At 36.7% G+C, this 20910-nt stretch overlaps 1 protein-coding gene across 2 annotated transcripts in view; it reads left to right on the top strand.

Moving 5' to 3' along the window:
• The window catches only part of BAZ2B (bromodomain adjacent to zinc finger domain 2B), a 128545-nt gene that overhangs the window by 2565 nt on the left and 105070 nt on the right, over positions 1 to 20910 (top strand). Inside the window, exons 2-4 of one of the 2 annotated variants that reach the window (XM_007446456.1) lie at positions 13711 to 13899; positions 18461 to 18628; positions 19555 to 19748. In XM_007446456.1, coding sequence (XP_007446518.1) covers positions 13711 to 13899; positions 18461 to 18628; positions 19555 to 19748 — 551 coding nt within the window. The remainder of the gene's footprint in view (positions 1 to 13710; positions 13900 to 18460; positions 18629 to 19554; positions 19749 to 20910) is intronic. The other variant, XM_007446457.1, reaches the window with a different exon arrangement.

The raw sequence follows: 20910 nt of genomic DNA, 5'->3' as shown, positions 1-20910 counted from the left end.
CACAGGGGCAACACGGAGGGGCCCAGTTGAATCTTATACGTATGGTGGGGGTTGTGTCACGGCTTAGGCAACCCAGTGCTTTTATAGTAAATGAAAGCAAAGCCGCTCTTTGTCTGGAAGGAAATGTCACCTCATCCATCAAGGTTGCTCACTGCAATCCTGAGAAATGGCCCAGTTTTAAAGAGTGGTCAAGACCTTGCATTCTTGGCAACAACATGCAGGCACCTTAGAGGACTGTCTCTCACAACACACCTTTAATTTTATTACAGTAACTTGGATAGAAAATAACACTGCAATAAAGATTGATTAATCTAAGGCACTCTGCATATAGTGGGTCTTGTCGGTCTTAGAAGAGTTATATTTCTTTTCCCTTTAAAGTATGATTTTTAAAAAATAACTTGCTTCTAAATAATTTTGGACAGCTTTTCAATAAATATATTGGCATAATAAACAAAACAATTAACTAAAATATTAAAAGATAGGCTCTAAAAAGTATAAAAGTGTTAGCCAAGGAAAGCCACAGATATTGAACAAAAAACTTAACTAATTAGCTGTTAAGAATAAAAAGAAAACATAGTGGGCTACATGGCTCACATACTAGTGCTAGTGAACATGTCAGTTCCTCAGAGAAAAACGAACTTTTTCCTGGCTCTGAGTGGTTTGGGGAATATACCACCAGAACCTTTGTATAAAAGGCCACATGATACACAATATCCTATATGCCAATTTCATAAGTATTCAGACACTATTTCACATATTATCTCTGAGTGAAAGCTGAAAGAATAGTATTTCAGCATAGTTCCAAAATTAAACTTTACAGAGTGGATATGTTTGAGATTTGTGGTCATTTGACCTGATACAAACAAAGCATAGAACGTTGAGAAATTTCAATGATAGTTAAACTGTGCCATAGACCAGTGGTTTTCAATCCATTTTTGAGGTAGAACCCTTCAAACAAAACTTGTAAAATGCTGAATGTATAAAACAGAGAAACTGTTTAAAACTTCTCTCATTAAAGCTGGGGTATGCCTACTTTTCTTTTAAAGTTAGAGACTGAATTACACATGTATCTTACGCTCAGGCTCAGCGGCCATAGCTCACGGGCCCAGCTGCTCCGTGGCATGTGGGATCTTCCCGGGCCGGGGCACGAACCTGTGTCCCCTGCATCGGCAGGTGGACTCTCAACCACTGCGCCACCAGGGAAGCCCCACACATATATCTTAATTGCAGGCCTACCTCTGTAGAACTGTGCCAAATCATGGTATATTGAGGACATCGCAAGTTGATCAGTCAGGCCTCAACTTAGGGTGTGTGTCAGTTACGACAGTGATTAACTATGAATAGGAACACATGGCAAATACACGTACCAGTCCATAGATCCGCAGTTCTGAGGTGGGTGATGCCATCACAGACCTGGGCTCCTAATTTCATATCCTGTCTTCTGAGGTATGGGACTTTCATGCTCACGTGTCTTATCTCATGGCTTTTAGAAGGCTGATCCACCTACAGCCCTGTTTTCCAGGAAGGAAGAAGGTGGAGTAGAAGAGGGCAAAATTTGTATATGCCAGCTTACTTTGACCCCTTTTAAAGAGCTTTCCCAGAAACTCCATCCAGAGGTTTCCACTTAGTATCTCTTTTGTCGGAACTATATGAATGGTAATCTCAGCTTCAAGGAAAGCCAGGAAAATTAGTTTTTAGCTGAGCATATTGCCATCCTGAAGAAAATAGAGATTATTAGTAAGGGATAAGGAGAGAATGGATAGCCAGTATCTGCTATGGCTAAGTGGAACAGAGGGACAGGAGATCAAGCTGGGGAGTAGGTTAAGGTCAGCTCATTTAGAACTTCATGCACCATGTTTAAGAGTTTAGGCAGAATGATGTATTGATTAAAAGCAAGGACTTTGCAATTGAAAGGCCCTGAAATTGAATCTTGGCTTGTCCACTTATTAGCTATGTGAATTTGGGTACATTACCGCTTTCTGAACTTCGGTACCTCATCTATAAAATAAATATGATACCCACTTTATAATGATAAATGAGATAATGCCTGACATAGAATAGGTGCCTAGCAAATGGTAACCTTTATTTTTATTCATACTTGATCAAGTGGAAGGATTTTAATGCTTTGAAAATGCTAGCATGCTAGCAGCATGTAGAGCATCAGTTTGCAATGAGGATGGGACTAGAGGCAAAGAAGACCATTAGAAGGTGCTTAAATTTATCTGGGTGAGAAATGATAAGGGCCAAAATTAAGGAGTTATTGGAGATGGAGAAAGAAACAAGGTTCCAGAGATATTTGGGGAGTAGATTCTTATGGGATATAATGACTGGATTTGGGCAAAGGGATGTTGAGAGGGAGATTGACAGAGAAGCCCTGACATGACCTGGATAACTGGGAGAAGGGTGATGTAATGAGAAATGTGGAGGAAGAATACGTTTTAAAGTGTAAAAGGGGGCTTTCCTGGTGGCGCAGTGGTTGAGAGTCCGCCTGCCCATGCAGGGGACACGGGTTCGTGCCCCGGTCCGGGAAGATCCCACATGCCGCGGAGCGGCTGGGCCCGTGAGCCATGGCCGCTGAGCCTGCGCGTCCGGAGCCTGTGCTCCGCAACGGGAGAGGCCACAACAGTGAGAGGCCCACGTACAGAAAAAAAAAACAAAAGCAAAAACAAACAAAAAATAAAGTGTAAAAGGGTCATTTATCTTTTTGCGTGTTGCATTTGAATGAACTGTACATCCATGTAAATACTCTTGGTAAATATTAGAGTTGTTGCCAACTTTTGCCAATTACAATGTTATGACCATCATTATACGTGAATCCTGATGCATATGCATACGTTTTTGAAGATGTCTTCAACTTTACCAGTAGTACCAATTTATTTTCTCATCAGCTGTGTATTATAATTCCTGATGCTTATCATTCATGTTGACACTTGTCATTGCCAGACTTTTTGATTTTTGTCGGTGAATATGAAGTAGTGTTCATTAAGGTGCCTTTTAATAAGTTTATAGCTTTTTGGGTTTTCCTGTCTTTCGAAGTGATTGTTTAGGGCTTTGGTGCATATTTCTATTGGGTTGTGCATCTTCTTCTTACAGATTTGTGAGTTCTTTTTATATTTTGGATGCTGGTCCTTCTTTCAGTTATCTTTGTGGGAGATAGCTTTCCCTAAGCTATCAAGCTTTTGTCTTTTTTTATTCTACATTGTCTTTTGATGAAAAGAACTTCCAATTTTAATGTCGGCAGATTTACCAATATTTTTATTTATGGTTATGCTTTCTCTCTAAGAAATTGTCCTCTACCTCTAAGGTTATGCATATGTATTTTTGAGATTTCACTTATCTCTCATTTAATATTACTTTGAAAAGTATATGGTTATCAGATACCAGGCCAATTGTGATAGACTGAATTGCCTTTTTGGTTTTGGAACTATCACCAGTTGAGATTGTTGTTTGACGTATCAGTGAGTTCAGCTAGAGATAACATAAACCACTGATGCTATTTTAAGCAGAAAGATTTAATACAAGGAATCAGGCACTTATAAAATTATTGAGGAGCTGACCCCTGACCCCCATGAGCGATTTCAGAGCATTACTGTTGAATTGACCTGCTTAAGGAAATTACCTCTAGTTCAGTCAGGACACCATTGTTCTAACTGGTGGCTCCATGGATCATACCACCTCAGTTGCAATCCAGTGATCAAGAACCACTGACATAACAGGCTCCAGGGCTGTTCTGTGCTGCCTGCTAGATCTGCACCAGCAAAAAGGATACCTCATGTACTGCCAATCTAACAGCTTAACTCAGTGCCAAATACATCTGATTGGCAGAATCTAAATTATGTCCAGAATCCTGGCTGCAGGAGAGACTGGTAAATATACTTTTTAGCTGCTCAGCTTCTGCATCACAGGAAGGTACACTAAAAGGAGGTTGGGGCACATGTTAAATTATGAGCCAGTTATCTATCCATTTCAGCTCATCTGGTGATAGCCCCCCTGCCATATCTCCCCACCTTTGTATTATAATAAACTCCTGATGCCTGTACATGAACTTCATTCCAACTTCAGTGGTTCTTTTCTTCTGAAAATAATAGTATTTCATTAGTGCATCTAGTAGCTCATATATACTTACTACAGATCTCTTTTGATATACTGTTCTATGTAATAATATAAGTTAAACCAAATAAAATAAATGCTTAACTCAAGACAATATAGCTCTTAACTGTCACAAAAGCAAATACCTATCAATTCTTTTTAAAGATTGCAAAAAACTTTTCAAGGACTCCATTCCTCCTATACAGTATCATTAATTTTTCTGTATATATTGGATCATGTCCATTAGTATAAAAGCATGCTCATAGTATCTCCCATCTTAAAAAATAATACATACCAAAAACCCTTCCCTCTTTCACCCCAAACACTCTTCTGGCAATTACTCTGTTTTCTGCCTCACTTTATGACTAAACTTCTCAAAATACATAGTTGTATGTGCTTTCTCCTTTTCCTCGTCTTTTATGTATATCTCAGTCCACACCAGTGTCACTTTTCTGTCCTCATCTCACTCAACCTCTCGGAAGAATTGACACAATTGACCAGTCCTTCCTTCTTAAAAACCTTTTTTAGGGAAGAGTTTGTAGAAAATTGATAATATTTCTTCTCTAAAAGTTTGGTAGAATCCACTCTGAAGTCATATGGGCTTGGAAGATTGTTGTTTTTTTGTTTGTTTTAATGTTGTTGTTGAAGATAATAAATCAGGAGTTCAAATATTTTTTGGCCACGCCGTGTGGCTTGTGGGATTTTTTTAGTTCCCCATGCAGGGATTGAACACGGGCCCTCGGCAGTGACAGCATGGAGTCTTAACCACTGGACCACCAGGGAATTCCCAGGAGTTCAACTTTTAAAATAGAAGTATAAAACTATTCAGGTTATCTTTTTCTTTGTGAGTGAGCTTTGTTAGTGATGTCTTTCAAGGAATTTGTCCATTTCCTCTAAGTCGTTGAATTTACAGGTACAGAGTTGTTCCAAATAGTACCTTATCCTGGGACTTCCCTCGTGGTGCAATGATTAAGAATCCGCCTGCCAATGCAGGGGGACATGGGTGCAAGCCCTGGTCCGGGAAGATCCCACATGCTGCAGAGCAACTAAGCCTGTGTGCCACAACTACTGAGCCTGCACTTTAGAACCATGAGCCACACCACTGAGCCCACGTGCCACCACTACTGAAGCCTGCGCGCCTAGAGTCCATGCTCCACGACAAGAGAAGCCACCGCAATGAGAAGCCCGCGCAACACAACAAAGAGTGGCTCCTACTCGCCGCAACTAGAGAAAGCCCACACGCAGCAGCAAAGACCCAACGCAGCCAAAATATTAATTAATTAATTAATTAATTAATTTAAAAAATAGTACCTTGGGGGGCTTCCCTGGTGGCGCAGTGCTTGAGAGTCCGCCTGCCGATGCGGGAGGCGCGGGTTCGTGCCCCGTTTCGGGAGGATCCCGCGTGCCGCGGAGCGGCTGGGCCCGTGAGCCATGGCCGCTGGGCCTGCGCGTCCGGAGCCTGTGCTCTGCAAATGGGAGAGGCCACAACAGTGAGAGGCCCGCATAACGCAAGGAAAAAAAAAAAAAAAAAAAAAATAGTACCTTATCCTTTGAATGTCTGTAGGATTTGTAATGATATCTTCTCTTTCATTATTGATATTAATAATTTGTGCTCTTTTTTCCTTTTATTAATCTTTTTGACAAACTAGATTTTGGTTTCACTGATTTTTTTTTTTCGATATCCTGTTTTCTGTTTCATTGATTTCTGCCCGTTATTATTTCCTTCTGTTTTTCCATGGGTGGTATTTCCTCATCTTTTCTCCTAATTTCTTGAAGAGAAAACTTAGATCATTTATGTTAGACCTTTCTCCTTTTCTTATGTATGCATTTAATGCTATGAATTTCCCTTTTAAATACAACTATAGCCGCCTCCCACAAATTTTGATAGTTTTCATTTCATTATCATTCTAGTAAAAGTATTTTCTATTTTCCTTTGTGAATTCTTCTTTGACTGATGGGTTGTTTAAAAGTCAGTAATTTAACATTTAAATGTTAAATGTTTCCGTTGATGTCCATTTTAGTTTTATTGTGGTCAGGAAACATACTAATGATATGTGCTCTGTTTTTTGGCTTCCCACTGCCACTTTTGCAGACTGGCCCCCTGTGGGTCTCCTCTGTGCCTGTGAAAGTTGTTGGGTCAGCCAACTACGTGGCAAAGATGCATCTCTTTCTCCTTGTGGTTTCCTTGCTCCTAAGATTACCCTTTATTTCCAGCTGCTCTGCCAGCTTTCGGCTGTGTTCTCTGACACTTCAGGCTTTCTAATCATGGTGAAGGTATGCACTCAATTAAGGAATATATCAAATTGAACAGATCTGCTGTGTGTACCTCTGTCTTTCTGTACATTCTCTCCTGGCTATTTTGTGGTGCCCCATGCACAGTGTACTTTTAGCTAGGCACTTGGAAAGTTTAATCTCTGAATTTGAGTCTCCTTCTTTCTGTGGTTTGATCACTGCCAAGATTTCGCCTTTAAATTTCCTAATTTCCGGATGTTTTCTTAGCCCTGGAGTCTGACCTCTGGCACCTTTAGTTGATAAGCCTGCTGTTTCATCTTCCACTGTTTTCTGGAGTTATAGCTGTGAGGTTTAGACAGCAGTATCAGACCAGAAAGCCACAAAATCACACTTCTCACCCCTTCTTGTTACCATTTTTTCCAGATTAAACTTTCCTCTGGCTTTTCTCTGCTTTTGGATGCTTTCCAGTATCTTTAGTGTTGTTGTTGTTGTTTTTTGATATTTATTTATTTATTTGGCTGCACCAGGCTTTAGTTGTAGCATGCGGGATCTTTTAATTGCTGCATGTGGGCTCTTAGTTGCGGGATCTAGTTCCCTGACCTGGGATTGAACCCCCCGGGGCCCCTGCATTGGGGGTGCAGAGTCTTAACCACTGGACCACCAGGAAGTCCCTTGTTGTTGTTTTAAATCACATTTTTGTAATTATTTTCTGTGGATGATTTGTGTGGCCACTTCACTACTACTCCACCATTACCTGAAGTTGTCCCCCGCAAAACGAATCACTTTCTTTTTTAAAAAAATTTTCACCTGAGACTCCAGGGGTGACATGTGACACAATCTAGCCAATCCAAACATCATATTTCCCACACAACGATGGTTAAGTGATTGGTTAAGGAAGGCACATGAGAGTAATCAAAGGCAAAAAGATTCCGTTCTAGGATTTTTACTGGGACTGGTGAGGGAGGTTACCCTTTTGTCCCACAAACCTAAAAGGAAGGGCCTATCTCAGGAAGTAGAGCCAAGAGACGAAAGAGAAACTAAGTCCCAGTAAGCTTTCAGCCAACCTTCCTTATCTGAAGTGTGCCTTTTCCAAATGCTTTTATGTTATGTGAATCAATACGTTTACCTTTCACTTAGCCATTTTGAGCTGGATGTTTTGTACTTTTCAACCTAACTGATATACCCTCCACGATCAACTCCTAACTCAGGGTCTCAACCATGTTCTCTCTTTGTCCTAGAGGAACTGCATAAGGCTGATTTTCATGCTTTGTCTCAGGTTAAGTGTCCTGAGACATTAGAGAAATCTCCTCTGTTCATAGTGTCTAGGTAATTGCTCTACTATTACCTGTTTTTGCACATAGTAATTTCCTCCATAGAACTCTTCACAGTTTATAATTATAGAGTTGGTGTTGTTTTACTTATTTGTCCCTTCTTCTACATTTAAAAGGCAGGGACCATACGGTTTTTTTTATTGATATGTATCCAGTCAGTGCCTGGCACAAAATATATGCTCAAGAAACAATTGTTGAAGAAAGGGAGGCAAGGAGAGGTGAACTTGCAGGAATAGGACTTGCAAATTAAATGGTAAATTTAGTCTAATTAATAAGTTTTCTAGGCTGTATTATGCTTTGCTCTGGTAATACCAAATAACTGTGCTGATTTTAGTTAGAGATGGGCATTATAAGCCACAGGGTAAAGAATCTTAAAAGATCAGACCTTACTGATGAGGCATTGAATAAATAAACCCTGAAAATCCAAAGTTATTAATTAGAACTTCTTATTTAAAAGATGGAGCTTACATTTACAGTCAATAGAGAATCGTCAGGAGAATGAGATAGGCTTATTCTTGAGGGTTTGGATATAAAGCCAAAGTTTTAGTCTCTTTGAGTATTTATATTATAGTATGAACTATTATAACAATAATTGTTTTTTAGTTGTCTATATTCTAGATATCTCTAAGTCACAAATAAAGGCCCTGGAATGTTCAACTGTCTAGCTTTTTTTGCCTTTCAGTAGATTTATTTAATGAAGGGTTTGATCACAAGGCACCAGGTATTTTTGAAATATATTTTACCTAACTTTAAAAAATATATATATATTTATTTATGGCTTCTTTGAGTCTGTGCTGTGCACAGGCTCTCTCCAGTTGTGGCGAGCGGGGGCTACTCTTCCTTGCTGTGAGTGCGCTTCTCATGGCAGTGGCTTCTCTCATTGCAGAGCACGGGCCGTAGGAGCACGGGCTTCCGTAGTTGTGGCATGCAGGTTCAGTAGTTGTGGCTCACAGGCTCTAGAGTACAGGCTCAGTAGTTGTGGTGCATGGGCTTAGTTGCTTCGCGGTATGTGGGATCTTCCCGGACCAGGGCTCGAACCCGTGTCCCCTGCATTGGCAGGCGGATTCTTAACCACTGCGCCACTAGGGGAGTCCTTACCTAACTTTCATGAGTAGAACTTCAGAGTTTTAATTAGAATTTTATAGGTAAATTACTAAAGAAAGGTAATGCCTTCAAATCAACTAAGTAATCTTAAAGATGAACCTAGGGTTATGGATAAAATTGTTTCTTCCTCCTCCCAAAAATATGTTGAAGTCTTAATCCCTGGTTCCTAAGAATGTGACCTGTTTGGAACTTGGGTCCTTAAAAGAGGTAATCAAGTTAAAATGAGGTTATTAGGGTGAGCTCTAAACCAAAATGACTGGTATCCTTATTAAAATGGGGGAATTTAGACACAGATGTGTACAGAAAGAAGCCCATGTGAAGACATAGGAAAAATGCCTGAGGTTACCAAAAGTTAGGAGAGAAGGGTGGAACAGATCCTTCCTTAGTGCCTTCAGAGGGAGCATGGCCTTGCCCACACCCTGCTTTCAGACTTTTGTAGCCTCCAGAACTGAGCCAATAAATTTCTGTTGTTCTAAGTCACCCAGTTTGTGATACTTTGTTATGGCAGCCCCAGCAAATTAATATATGACTTTTATTTTAATGCACTACCACTTTTGATGATTAGCTGTACTTTGCAGGTTGTATACTAGAGGCTGATTTTGCAATGCTGTAGAAATATGCTGATAGTTTAAAGAACTAGAGAAAAGAGTTTAAAGACATGTTGCAACAAGTTTATGCAGCAATGAAAGGTGTGTTTTTCAAAGTTGGTTTTAGTAATTTTTGTTCATTATGGGAAAACGAAGACTTCTTTATTGAAACATAAGTAAAATAAGATTTTAGAATTAGATTGTTTTCACTGTTATTTTTTATATTTCATTATAAAAATAAAGTACATCTATATTTGAATATAGAAACATATATAAAATATAGTGTAATTTTAGTATTTTAATCTGTGAACTCTAAATTCTTTCATTAGATCTAACAAAAATGCTTTTTTACAAAAGAGCAGCTGCTCCTATCTTTGAAGAATAGTCATTTGTCTGAAGATTGATACATCATTGGCTGAACTGAATCAAAATCTTGTTCACCATGTTCAGTGTTATATAGAGTAGTAAATTTTGTTCCCAAGGCTACCTAGACTTTTTTTTTCTTTTTTCTTTTTTTTTTTTTTTGGCTGTGTTGGGTCTTCGTTGCTGCCTGCGGGCTTTCTCAAGGCGAGCGGGGGCTACTCTTCATTGTGGCGCGCGGGCTTCTCACTGCGGTGGCTTCTCTTGTTGCAGAGCACAGGCTCTAGGCGCGTGGGCTTCAGTAGTTGTGGCACACGGGCTCAGTAGTTGTGGCTCACCGGCTCTAGAGCACAGGCTCCGTAGTTGTGGCACACGGGCTTAGTTGCTTCATGGCATGTGGGATCTTCCCAGACCAGGGCTCGAACCTGTGTCCCCTGCAATGGCAGGCGGATTCTTAACCACTGCACCACCAGGGAAGCCCTACCTAGACTTTTAATGATTTTTTTTTTCCTAATGAAAAGACTGTTTGAAAGGAAATTAGTAACTTTATATTGAATCCTGGCAGATACTAACTTAACCGAGTGATCAGAGTTAATATCACCAGCACCACATAGCAACATCACAGACCCCAGATATGTTGTGCTGAGAAGGACACATTGGGTACTCTTCCCAATCATGTTTAACCTCTTCTAATCATGAGAAAGCATCAGACAAACCCACGGTTGAGATACATTCTACAAACTACCTGACTAGTACTCTTTAATGTAACAAGGTCATGAAAGACAAGACTGAGGAACTGTCACAAATTGGAGAAAATTAAGGAGACACAGTAACTAAATGCAATGTGAGATCCTAGATTGGATCTTAGCACAGGAAAATGACACTAGTGGAAAAACTAATGAGATCTGAATAAATTCTTTATTTTAGTTAATTAATCGGGGTTAGCTTCTTGGCTTTGAAAATTATTTTTTATCATATAAGATGTTAACATAGGGGAAGTTGGAACTCTGTACTATTTTTGCAACTCTTGTAAGTCTAAAACAATCTCAAAGCAAATACTTAAAAATAAAATGAAAGACTTTGTTTCCATACCATGCTTTTCTAATGTTAAAATGTAAAGGTTAAGTACTAAAAAAGTTATGAGAATAAAGGAATGAAATGAAGATTATTGGGGGGAATATTTTGTCACCATTAGCTATAGAATTCTTTCTGTTTGTTCTTTAATCAAAGTTCAAGTTTGTAGAATTTGTACATTGTGAGTTTCAGAATATTTAAACATTAATATGTTTAAGAATTTTAATATATGGGCCAATAATTTGAGCATTTCTTTAATTTACAGTAATTTCACCTTGTTTATTACACTCGGTTATTACTAGTGTTAAAGTACTCTTGTAACCTGTATTTGAATGTGCTACCGTTTTTGATGATTAACCATACTTTGCAGGTTGTATACTAGAGGCTGATTTTGCAATGCTGTAAAATGTGCTAACAGTTTGAAGAACTAGAGATAAGAGTTAGAAGACATGTTGCAACAAGTTTGTGTAGCAGTGAAAAAGTAAAGACACTTTTAGCACACAAAAAACAGCACAGGTAGAATTCTGTCATAGTAAGCAGTCTCCTTGATTTTTTCAAAAAGATTAGATGCTTTAGGATACTTATTCCTTATAATCATTTTGTTTTAATTTGCTCTTTGGGCTTTTCCTGATTGATAGGAGATTTGTCCACTGGTAGTGTAGGTTCAAGACATTAGTACAGTATTTATATTATTTTGTTCTTGTGGGAGGGAAAAACCCTTATTGTGTCGGTGCATGAAGTTCATTAATATTAATAAAGACACTTGCAGTTACTGTGCATTGCTACTGAGACACTGGCATTTTGTGTAACTGCTTTTAATCACTTACATATAGATTGGCTAGTACAATCTGAAAAGCTCTGCTAAAAAGTAGTCAGCTTACTATAACATAAGTTGAGGATTTAGACATTACAGACATATATTTTCATTGTGCAGTACGTGTACATTTTTACCTGTCAGTTAAAATGGAAACTAATAAAAGTTGCATTTATAATATTGAAACTACTCTTGAATGTTAATATCTGTAAAAAAGAATAATTATGGTGTTCTAAAACTATTTTCATTTTATGATGTAATTTATCAGTTTGCAAATGTGTTCTTTGAGCAAAATTGAAGAGTTTTAATCATAACAGGTTTTTATTTGGGAGGATCTTCTGATATTAGGTATATTAATGTAGAAAAAAGTTAATTCTCCAAAAGTAGGGCATGCTAATATCCAAATAATTTTATATTTGTAGTCATAAATCTAATAGAGCCGGTTTGGCTTGTTTTTTTTTTCCCCCCCCCCCCCCAAAAAAAAATTTACGCAATCTTTCTGGTGCCATAGCACTAGTCTTAAAAATAGTGATATTTGAGTAACCTCCTTTCTTCCAGTAGCATGCCCTATTTCGTTTTGGCTTAACTTCAGTGCTAATTGCAGTCTAGAACTCTGATTACAGAAAAGTACCAAATTCACAGATTTTCTGTTTAGGCTTTGATGGACAAAAACTAAGGCTGACTTAGAAAATATACTCAAGTTTGTATCCTTCCCTTGTTCTCCCTCAGTTTCTTTGTGAGCCTTCCTTGTAAAGGCACTTTGAGGATCTTCCCTATGAGATCTACTTATTGCTTTGTTATAGTGGGACCTCAACCCTCAATCAGAACTTTTTACCTTGTAGGCTAATGTGAGATATACTTGATACAATCTATTTAAATCTTACTACTTCAATGAAAAATATAGTGTTATTTCAGTAAAGAATATAGGGCTTATATTAGTCAATGAGAGTACACTGTGACCTCTTTGATGACTTCCTCTTAGTTTTCAGCGAATAAAAAAGCAAAGAGGAGGGATTTTGTTGATAACTAAATGATAACAAAAAAATATACTTATTTTTAAGTTGTATTTTTTAATTTACTTTAAACATATTGTATTGAAACTATATTGTAGTGCACAGTCAGGTCTGATATAAACAGGATAATAAGGAAGCCTTACGTTTATTTTAACACAGAGCACAGGAAATTCTTAAGATAGCCTGAGTGTGGGTTTTGATATTCTGTTTTCACAGTATCAAGCCAGGGAAACTTAATTATTTCCTGGAAGTAAAAGGAAGATTTCCAAGTATTAACAAATCTTCTGCCAAATCCCTACAAACTATGAAAAATAAGTTGTGTTTTTGATGGTATAACACTGCAACTTGGGGTTATGACACTTAGTACTAAATTCTCTTTAGAGTAAACGTAGAGATTGAAAAACCACACATTTGGATTGAATATGAACTTTCTATCACAATGTTTAAAAATGATTTTTATATTGATAACCACCCTCGGATGCATTTAGAAATAAATTAGTAAGTTTATTTATTAAATCTTTATGCTGTTGTATACATTGCCTCATCAGGCTAGAATATAATCCATTTTTGGTATCAACTCTCCTCACCTAAAAGATGTTTGATGGAGAACATAGCTTCAATTCTGGCACATGGAAACTAGGAACTCTTTGCCTAGAGTGTATGACAGTTTGAGTAATGAATTGGTGACAGATTCTGAATTTATTTGATTGATTTTCAACTTCGTATTAACGATGTTTTTATCTTCCTTCTTATGAGTAAAAAAGTTTGATAAAATATTAACGTGCATGTATTAGCAGAAAGTTTGCCTCACTTCGGCAGGTCATACTTTACAATTAGTGAAAGTTATGTACATAAAGCGTCATTCCCAAATCTCAAAATTCAAAGTAAATAAGGTTATACCATTCGTTTTAATTATTTTTAGAGTACTTTCATGTTTCTAGAAACATTCTGCAGGGTTTGAAGAACAGAAATGCAAAAGAAAAAAGGTATAATAAAAATTTAATAGATAAACTATTATAAATTTTAACCCACTATGAACGCTGAAATCAGATAAATCTCATCTGTTTTTTCTAGTACAACTTTAAGTGTGTTTTTTTCCCTCCCAGGACATTTATTCAGAGCAGCTGGGGATCACCTGTTTAACCTGTCCACAGTGTCGAGTGCCTTCCCCGTGGTCAGCCACCCAGTCTTTGGTCTGCATTCAGCCAGCTCAGGGCATTCAGAATTTGGTGGTTTGGGGACACTTGGTACACCCACAGCCTTAGCTGCACATCCCCAACTAGCGTCTTTTCCAGGTAAACATCTGTTACAAACAGTGTTCAAGGAAAGGAGGAAAGCTTGAAAATGTTCAAGCAGTAGTTTGGTAATTAACTTGAACAAAAAGAATAGTATTATGCCTGGTATATTAAAGCTCTTGTGCAAGAATTAACTCAGTCCTTTTTATCCTGTGCAAAAAAATAAAACACACTCTGTGTGCTAGGTGGCAGCACAACTGACTAGGTATTCAAGTGTTAAGCTAGAAAAATAGGCATCTGCCACAAAAGTGAGTAATTAGGCCAGGTTTTTCTCATGCTTTTTATTGAAGTAGAAAAGTATATGTATGGGAAGTATAGAGTTTGGTTAATTATTCTCAGCTTTATTTTATTTTTTAAAAAAAGATTTAACTTACAGTGGAAAACTAGAGTCCAGTTCTTATAATGAATATACTTTTATTTTGAGTTTTCATTTCTCTGCATTTATAAGTAAGATGAGCTTGGCTCTTAAATTTCTATATTTTTCATATTTCATTAAAACAACCATAGATTTGCACCACTTGTGTGGCAGGAAGACCAGAATTATCCCAAATTCTACAGATTATGAGGATTCAGGAGTTCAGTAAGACACCAATTAAAGCTTAACTTAGACAAACATGCTGTAATTTCTCTTGTTATATTATTTTCAAAGTCTAAACTTTAATGTGTTTCCAGTGATTAACTTTACCATAATAAATTTTAGTTAAGGATGCATGATTTACTGTTATAGAAAGTAGTTAAAAAATTAGAGCATAATTCAGAGACAAATAGATCTGAATTTAAATCTGGCTTTGTTACGTTTTAGCTGTGTGACCTTGATTGAACAAGTAATCTGACCTCTCAGCCTCAGTTTTCTCATCTGAAAAATGAGAATAACAATAACAATAATAAGAATAGTATCTGCCTCTTAGGGTTCTTGTGAAGATTAAAGGAGATAAACCATGTTCAGTGCTGAATGCAGTGTTTAGCACACCTAATTAGTATGTAATTGGTAGCCGTCATTGTTTTTATTCTTGTCAAGTGTTTCTTTAAAAGGAAACAAGTATCTTGTTTGAATTATGTATGTAGAATGGAAAGTTGGCTAAGTATATATTTCAAGTACTATTTCTTGAGTCATATTATTTCTTTAATTCAGAGAGGAGATAGTAATGTGGCTAGAAAGTTAAAACAGAGTCTTAAACTAAGTCGACATTTGCTTTAAAAATACTAATAGGAATTTATTTCAGTCAGTTTTGAGCATGGTTGCTTAGCAAGATGAGTATTCAATAGGTATTTGCTGAAATATAGTATTGCTGAATAAAAAATTAAAATGGATAATAGTAATATAGATAGTTGCTAGTACCTTAAATTTTAAAAATTGTTTTATCATAGTTTATTATATTTGATATAGTTTGATATATAAAGTACTAATTACTTCTGAGCATTTCTAAACCACAGTGTAATTATTGTATAATTAAAATCAAATATCTTTTGCACTGAAAACATGGTTAACAGGTGTAAAGAGTTACTCATCTCAACTTCAATAATGTTGATACTTCCACTGTATAGAAAAAAAATTTGATAACTTCCCTAGCCTACATAAACTATTCACTCATTCATTTCTTATACAAAGTTCTTTGAGCATCTACTATGTTCTGTGCAGTAGGCCAAGCACTGAGGAATATACTAGCATAGTATATGTTATGTTGCTTATAGTTTTTAGGAGATAGCTAAGCAGACAATTACAAGACAGAGTCTTTAGTGGTAAAAGTATGCCTGTATAAGCATACTTTTTTGCCAAGTGAACAGAGACTATGCCTTGTTTTAGAATATGTGGGCCTCTCACTGTCGTGGCCTTTCCCGTTGCCGGACGCGCAAGCTCAGCGGCCACGGCTCACAGGCCCAGCCGCTACGCGGCTCACAGGCCCAGCCGCTACGCGGCATGTGGGATCCTCCCAGACCGGGGCACGAACCCGTATCCCCTGCATCGGCAGGCGGACTCTCAACCACTGCGCCACCAGGGAGGCCCAAGTTGTACGTTTTGTATAACTTAAATTTAAATTTTCTATAATTAGTTTTATTCAAAAGGGTAAGCAAAATGCCAAAATGTTTAAATCACCTACTAAATAAATGAAGACACACAGGAAGAAATTACTAGGAATTTTAAATGAGAAATAGTTTATTTTTAAATATTATCCACTTCTAAATTTGTCTGCATTTCAGATGACTAAATCAACACATGCAAATTACTTAATGGATATTAGTATAGTAAAGTTTTTTATATTGAAATAGTATTTCACGGTAAGTTCTTTTAAAACATTTACAGTTTTTAATCATTATATTTTTATATTACCGTGAATTTTCGTGAAGTATCTGGCTCTATCAAGTTTGAAAGATTTTTAAATTCTGCTGTCTTCTATGTTCAAATTGAGATTCAGTGTATCCTCTGAAATATTAGCATCTTTCAGTTGAATATGATTAATGTTGTTACCATGCAGTTACTGCCCTTGAATACATTTAGAAATTCATCATGTGCTGGTTTATGTGATTCTTATTTTGTATATTTCATTTTATCAACAAACTAGGTTGTGAGTGACTAAATTTTGTTTTTTTATTTTCTTAAATTTGGAAGAGAAATAAGCTCATCACTTAACAAAAATTCTGTTATTTCCCATGAATTATTAGACATTTGTGAAGCTTGTGGTCAGAAGCGCTACCTTTTTCATCTTTTTATTTAATTGATCTTATTTACTTGCATTTTTACTCATGGTGTCACCTTATTTATAACGTACACATTTTCCAGTTGTGTTTTTTTCTAGTCCCTGTTGTGTGCTTATTTACCATTGACATTCTAAGTACATTTTTATGTTGTTTCTGAGTTTGATTATGTCTAAAATATTTGAGTCTTATTACACTTTGACTGCCTTACCGATTTGTTGGTTGTCTACAGAGTCTGAACGTTCAACTGTAATGCTTTAATTATGGGCTCTATTTTAAATAATATGAATATTTCAGGAAACTGAAATTTCCTTTTTTATCAGCTATGTAGGACCTAGCTTTCAAACCTATAAATAACAAGAGATTCCAACTGCGCTAATGCAAGCCCCAAATACATAGTTTTTCTTTCTATCTACATACAGTTCTTTCATCTAAACAGTAGATAAATGATTTATGGTTTTGTATAGTTATTCTTGGTTCAGTTCCCATCATTCAGCCACTGCTGAATATACATTGGTGTCATTTCACTAGCAGTGCCTTCCTGCAGTGCAGAAGAATAGCTTTTGCAGTTTTCTGCTTGTACTGTTTTTTAGATCTTTCAGAATGTCAGTTACCATGAACATTTCACTTTTTATTAAGCTAAACTTTTGTCTTTAGCTAATGAAGGTGCACATCACTTAACATCCTATTTTTAATAAAAAGATATTCCTAGAAAAGCTTTAAAGATCATATAATACAGTACACTGACAATATTGAATTTTTCCCATACTATATTATTGGGGTTTTTTCCTCTAATTTTTTCGTGGTTATCAAGTCAATGAAAAGTATCCTCTATCTCTTGGAAGATTAGCCTGAAAGGTAATAACTGATTTGGTAATCTAGCTGGTTAGCCAATTGGAAAATATTCTTTCCGAGATTTTACATGGGGCAGTACAAGACTGTCCATTGGGTTATTTCAAATTTCTTCTTAATCTTTCACCCTTCCTTAAATAATGTATTCTATAAAATTTGTCTTCTCTCCTTTTCTAAAAGTTTTAACTAGAAGCCACTGTTTGAATATCTAAATTGCATTTGATGATTTTCTACCATTTAGTTATTTTACATTGATAAAACATTGTTATCTGTAATTTATGAGAGGAAGTATAAATAAAATTCAGGCTTTCTTCATTAACTTTAAGGGGAGAAACTATAAATCTTTTATATTTTAATGTGACTTAACTTGTTTTAAAAATCTTCTTTGAAGCACTTTTCATTGCTTAGACACCCCCCCCCAAAAAAAAAAGGCTTACTGATTTTGCTATCTCTATTGTTTTGAGTATAGGATGTTTTCTTCCATAAATGCATTTGAGATATGCTGGATTACAGTGGTCTTTGTATTATTATTTAAACCACCGGATTTATCAAAGCCAGCTTTATATTGTATGTAATTTAAGGAAATTCTTAACATAGGTTGTAGATGGTAACCTTAAATTCTAAGGTTTTAAAGCAGATTAAAATAGTCTTAAATATTGTTTCTTTACTAATTTAGAAAAATTATGATGTAAGTCATCAAAGAGTTCTTTAATATTCCAAGTTTCCCATTTTATTTTTAAAACCATAGACTACTTTTGTTCTTCATAAATTTGAACTCAAGGAAGTTGCTAAGTGAAGATCCTTGGATCCTGTCTTAATGAGCAGAATAATGAGTGTATAACTTCTAATCAGCTGTCTTATAATTAGAAAGATGATCGGAACTATGTGTAATTCAGCTATTCTATTCCAAGATGAAATTTGAAATTTTTTTTCAGGAATAAAATATAAAAAGCACTGTTAAATTAGCTAGAAAGTTAATTCAAATATTTTTGCTTGTTTGGTGTTTGGCTTTGAGGTGCAGAATGGTGGCGAACAACAGATGTTCATACGCGTGCAGGGGCAACCTTCTTTCCGCCATTACTGGGAATTCCACCACTGTTTGTTCCTCCAGCCCAGAATCATGATTCTTCTTCATTCCATTCGAGGGCTTCGGGCAAAAGTAATCGAAATGGTCCTGAAAAAGGTACCCATGTTAACTTTAAGTGAAGTACTACAAATCCTCCATTTCAATACCTATCTTTAATAGGGTTCACATTTAGTAACAATTATGGGGCATTGTGCTAGACACTTTCACATTGTCTCGCTTAATCCTTATAATAATCCTTTGAGATTGGAAGCATAGTCATTTTGCAGCTAAGGTTAAATAAGTTGTTCAAGGAAGCACTGTTTACATGTTGACATTGCACAGCATAATTTAACCCAGGTCTTCTAACTCCAAACTCCACTGCTTTTTCCTCTGTATCTCATTACCTCCTCCATGTTCACTCAATAAAATATATTACTTTTTCTGTAATTAAGCATTAAATTAATTAAAACTAATATGTTAGTATGCCTTTTTTCTTTTAAATTGTCATTAATACTTCATAGTTGATAACTGTTGTTAGAATACATTTGCAAATTATAATCGCATTTTAGATGGTTTATTATTACCTTTATTTTCACTTAAGTAAGTGTTTGGGGAGTTTGCTCCGAAAGGGGGAACACTCGCATTTAATTATCTTTCTAAAAATTTTTTAATTGAAGTGAAATTCACACAAATGTAAAATTAACCGTGACATGTAATGCATTCATAGTGTTGTACAACAACCACCTCTATCTAGTTTCAAAACATTTTCATCACCCCGAAAGGAAACTTCATACCCGTTAACCAGTTTCTCTCTATTATTCCCTCTCCCAGTCCCTGGCAACCACTAGCTTGCACTCTATCTCTATAGATTTACCTGTTGTGAATATCTCATATAGATGGAATCATACAATTTGTGTCTGGCTTCTTTCACTTAGCATAATGTTTTCAAGAGTCATCCACATTGTGGCATATGTCATTACTTCATTCCTTTTTATGGCTGAATAACATTCTCTTGCATAAATATATTTATTTTTACTTTCAAGGTGTAAATGGGTCAATAAATGGAAACAATACATCGTCTGTATCTGCTATCAACACATCTGTACTATCCACTACTGCTTCAAGTTCTGTGGGACAAACTAAAAGTATAAGCTCAGGTGGAGGAAATCGAAAATGTAGTCAGGAACAAAACAAAACCCAGCCTTTGGATGCTAGAGCTGACAAAATCAAAGATAAGGTAAGTTGTTCTTTGAGGCACAAATATATAACAGATCGATATAAGTATTCTAAAGATCAAACCACCTGAATCTATGGAATAACTTTTTATGAATTATCAACTCCTATTTTTATAGATATTCATTTTTGTGGGGTGGTTTTAGTATTATGCATCTAAAAAATTAAAACTGTCAGCACCGGTATAAATAATACAAATAGTAGTCATAGATAAGATTTATTGAGAACTTAACACAGGCCAGTTCTGCTGTAATTGCTTTGCATATAATATCTATTTCAATCCTCCTTATACCCCTACTGAGGGAGGTACTATTATTATAAACTGGGAAAAAGAGCCCCCAAATAGTTGGCCATTAAGTGGTCAGGATTCAAAGTCAGGCAGGTTGACTCCAGAGCCCATGCTTTAGGAAAACAAAAACAAAAAACCTTTCATTATGGAAAATTTCAAATATACACAGAAGACAGAATAGCATAATAATCCTGTGTACCCATTATTCAGTTTCAACAGTTACCATCTCATGGCCAATTATATTTCATCATAACCCCAGCTGAATTCTCCTTTTCTCCTTTGCCAGTTGGCAGTATGTTAGACCTTGTCAATAGAGGGTCCTAGAGACACACTGGAAGAGGAAAATGCTTCTGTTCCTGGTTCAAGTGTTTTCTTCTTGGTCTTATGCTGTGGCTGCCAGTGGGTGGCTTCCTCACCAGCTGGCGGCTACTCTGCCAGTTGTGTTCAGGAGACCCAGTAGTATATACCGTCTAGTGAGTGTCACTGACATCCCAGCAGGCAGCTTATAAGTGAGTTTTGCTGGGATGCCAGTGGTTGGCTTTCTAGCTAATTTTACTGTCACCCCTGATGATAGATTCCCAGCAAGTTTTTCTGGCACTCCAGCAGGTGGTGTCTCCTGTGTACCAGCCTTGATCTGTGATACCTCAGTGAGCTTCTCTGCCATCCAGTGGGCAATAGCCACATCCTTTCCAACAAAGTCTGAAGCTCAGCCTTGGGTGAATGAGGGGTTGGAGAAGAAAGACCCTCTTCCAAGTTTATTTTAGTACCCTACCTCAGCCGTACAGGAAGTGGCTCTTCCCTCCATCGGCTATTCCGGTATTCTTTACAGGTCTCTTTTCCTCTTAGTAGTTCATATTCTGTTTCTAGTTGTTGGTTT

Source organism: Lipotes vexillifer, unplaced genomic scaffold (assembly GCF_000442215.2).
Source record: "Lipotes vexillifer unplaced genomic scaffold, Lipotes_vexillifer_v1.1 scaffold173, whole genome shotgun sequence".
Lineage (NCBI taxonomy): Eukaryota > Metazoa > Chordata > Mammalia > Artiodactyla > Lipotidae > Lipotes > Lipotes vexillifer.
Note: the sequence above shows the minus strand (reverse complement) of the source record. Positions and strands in the feature narration are given on the sequence as shown.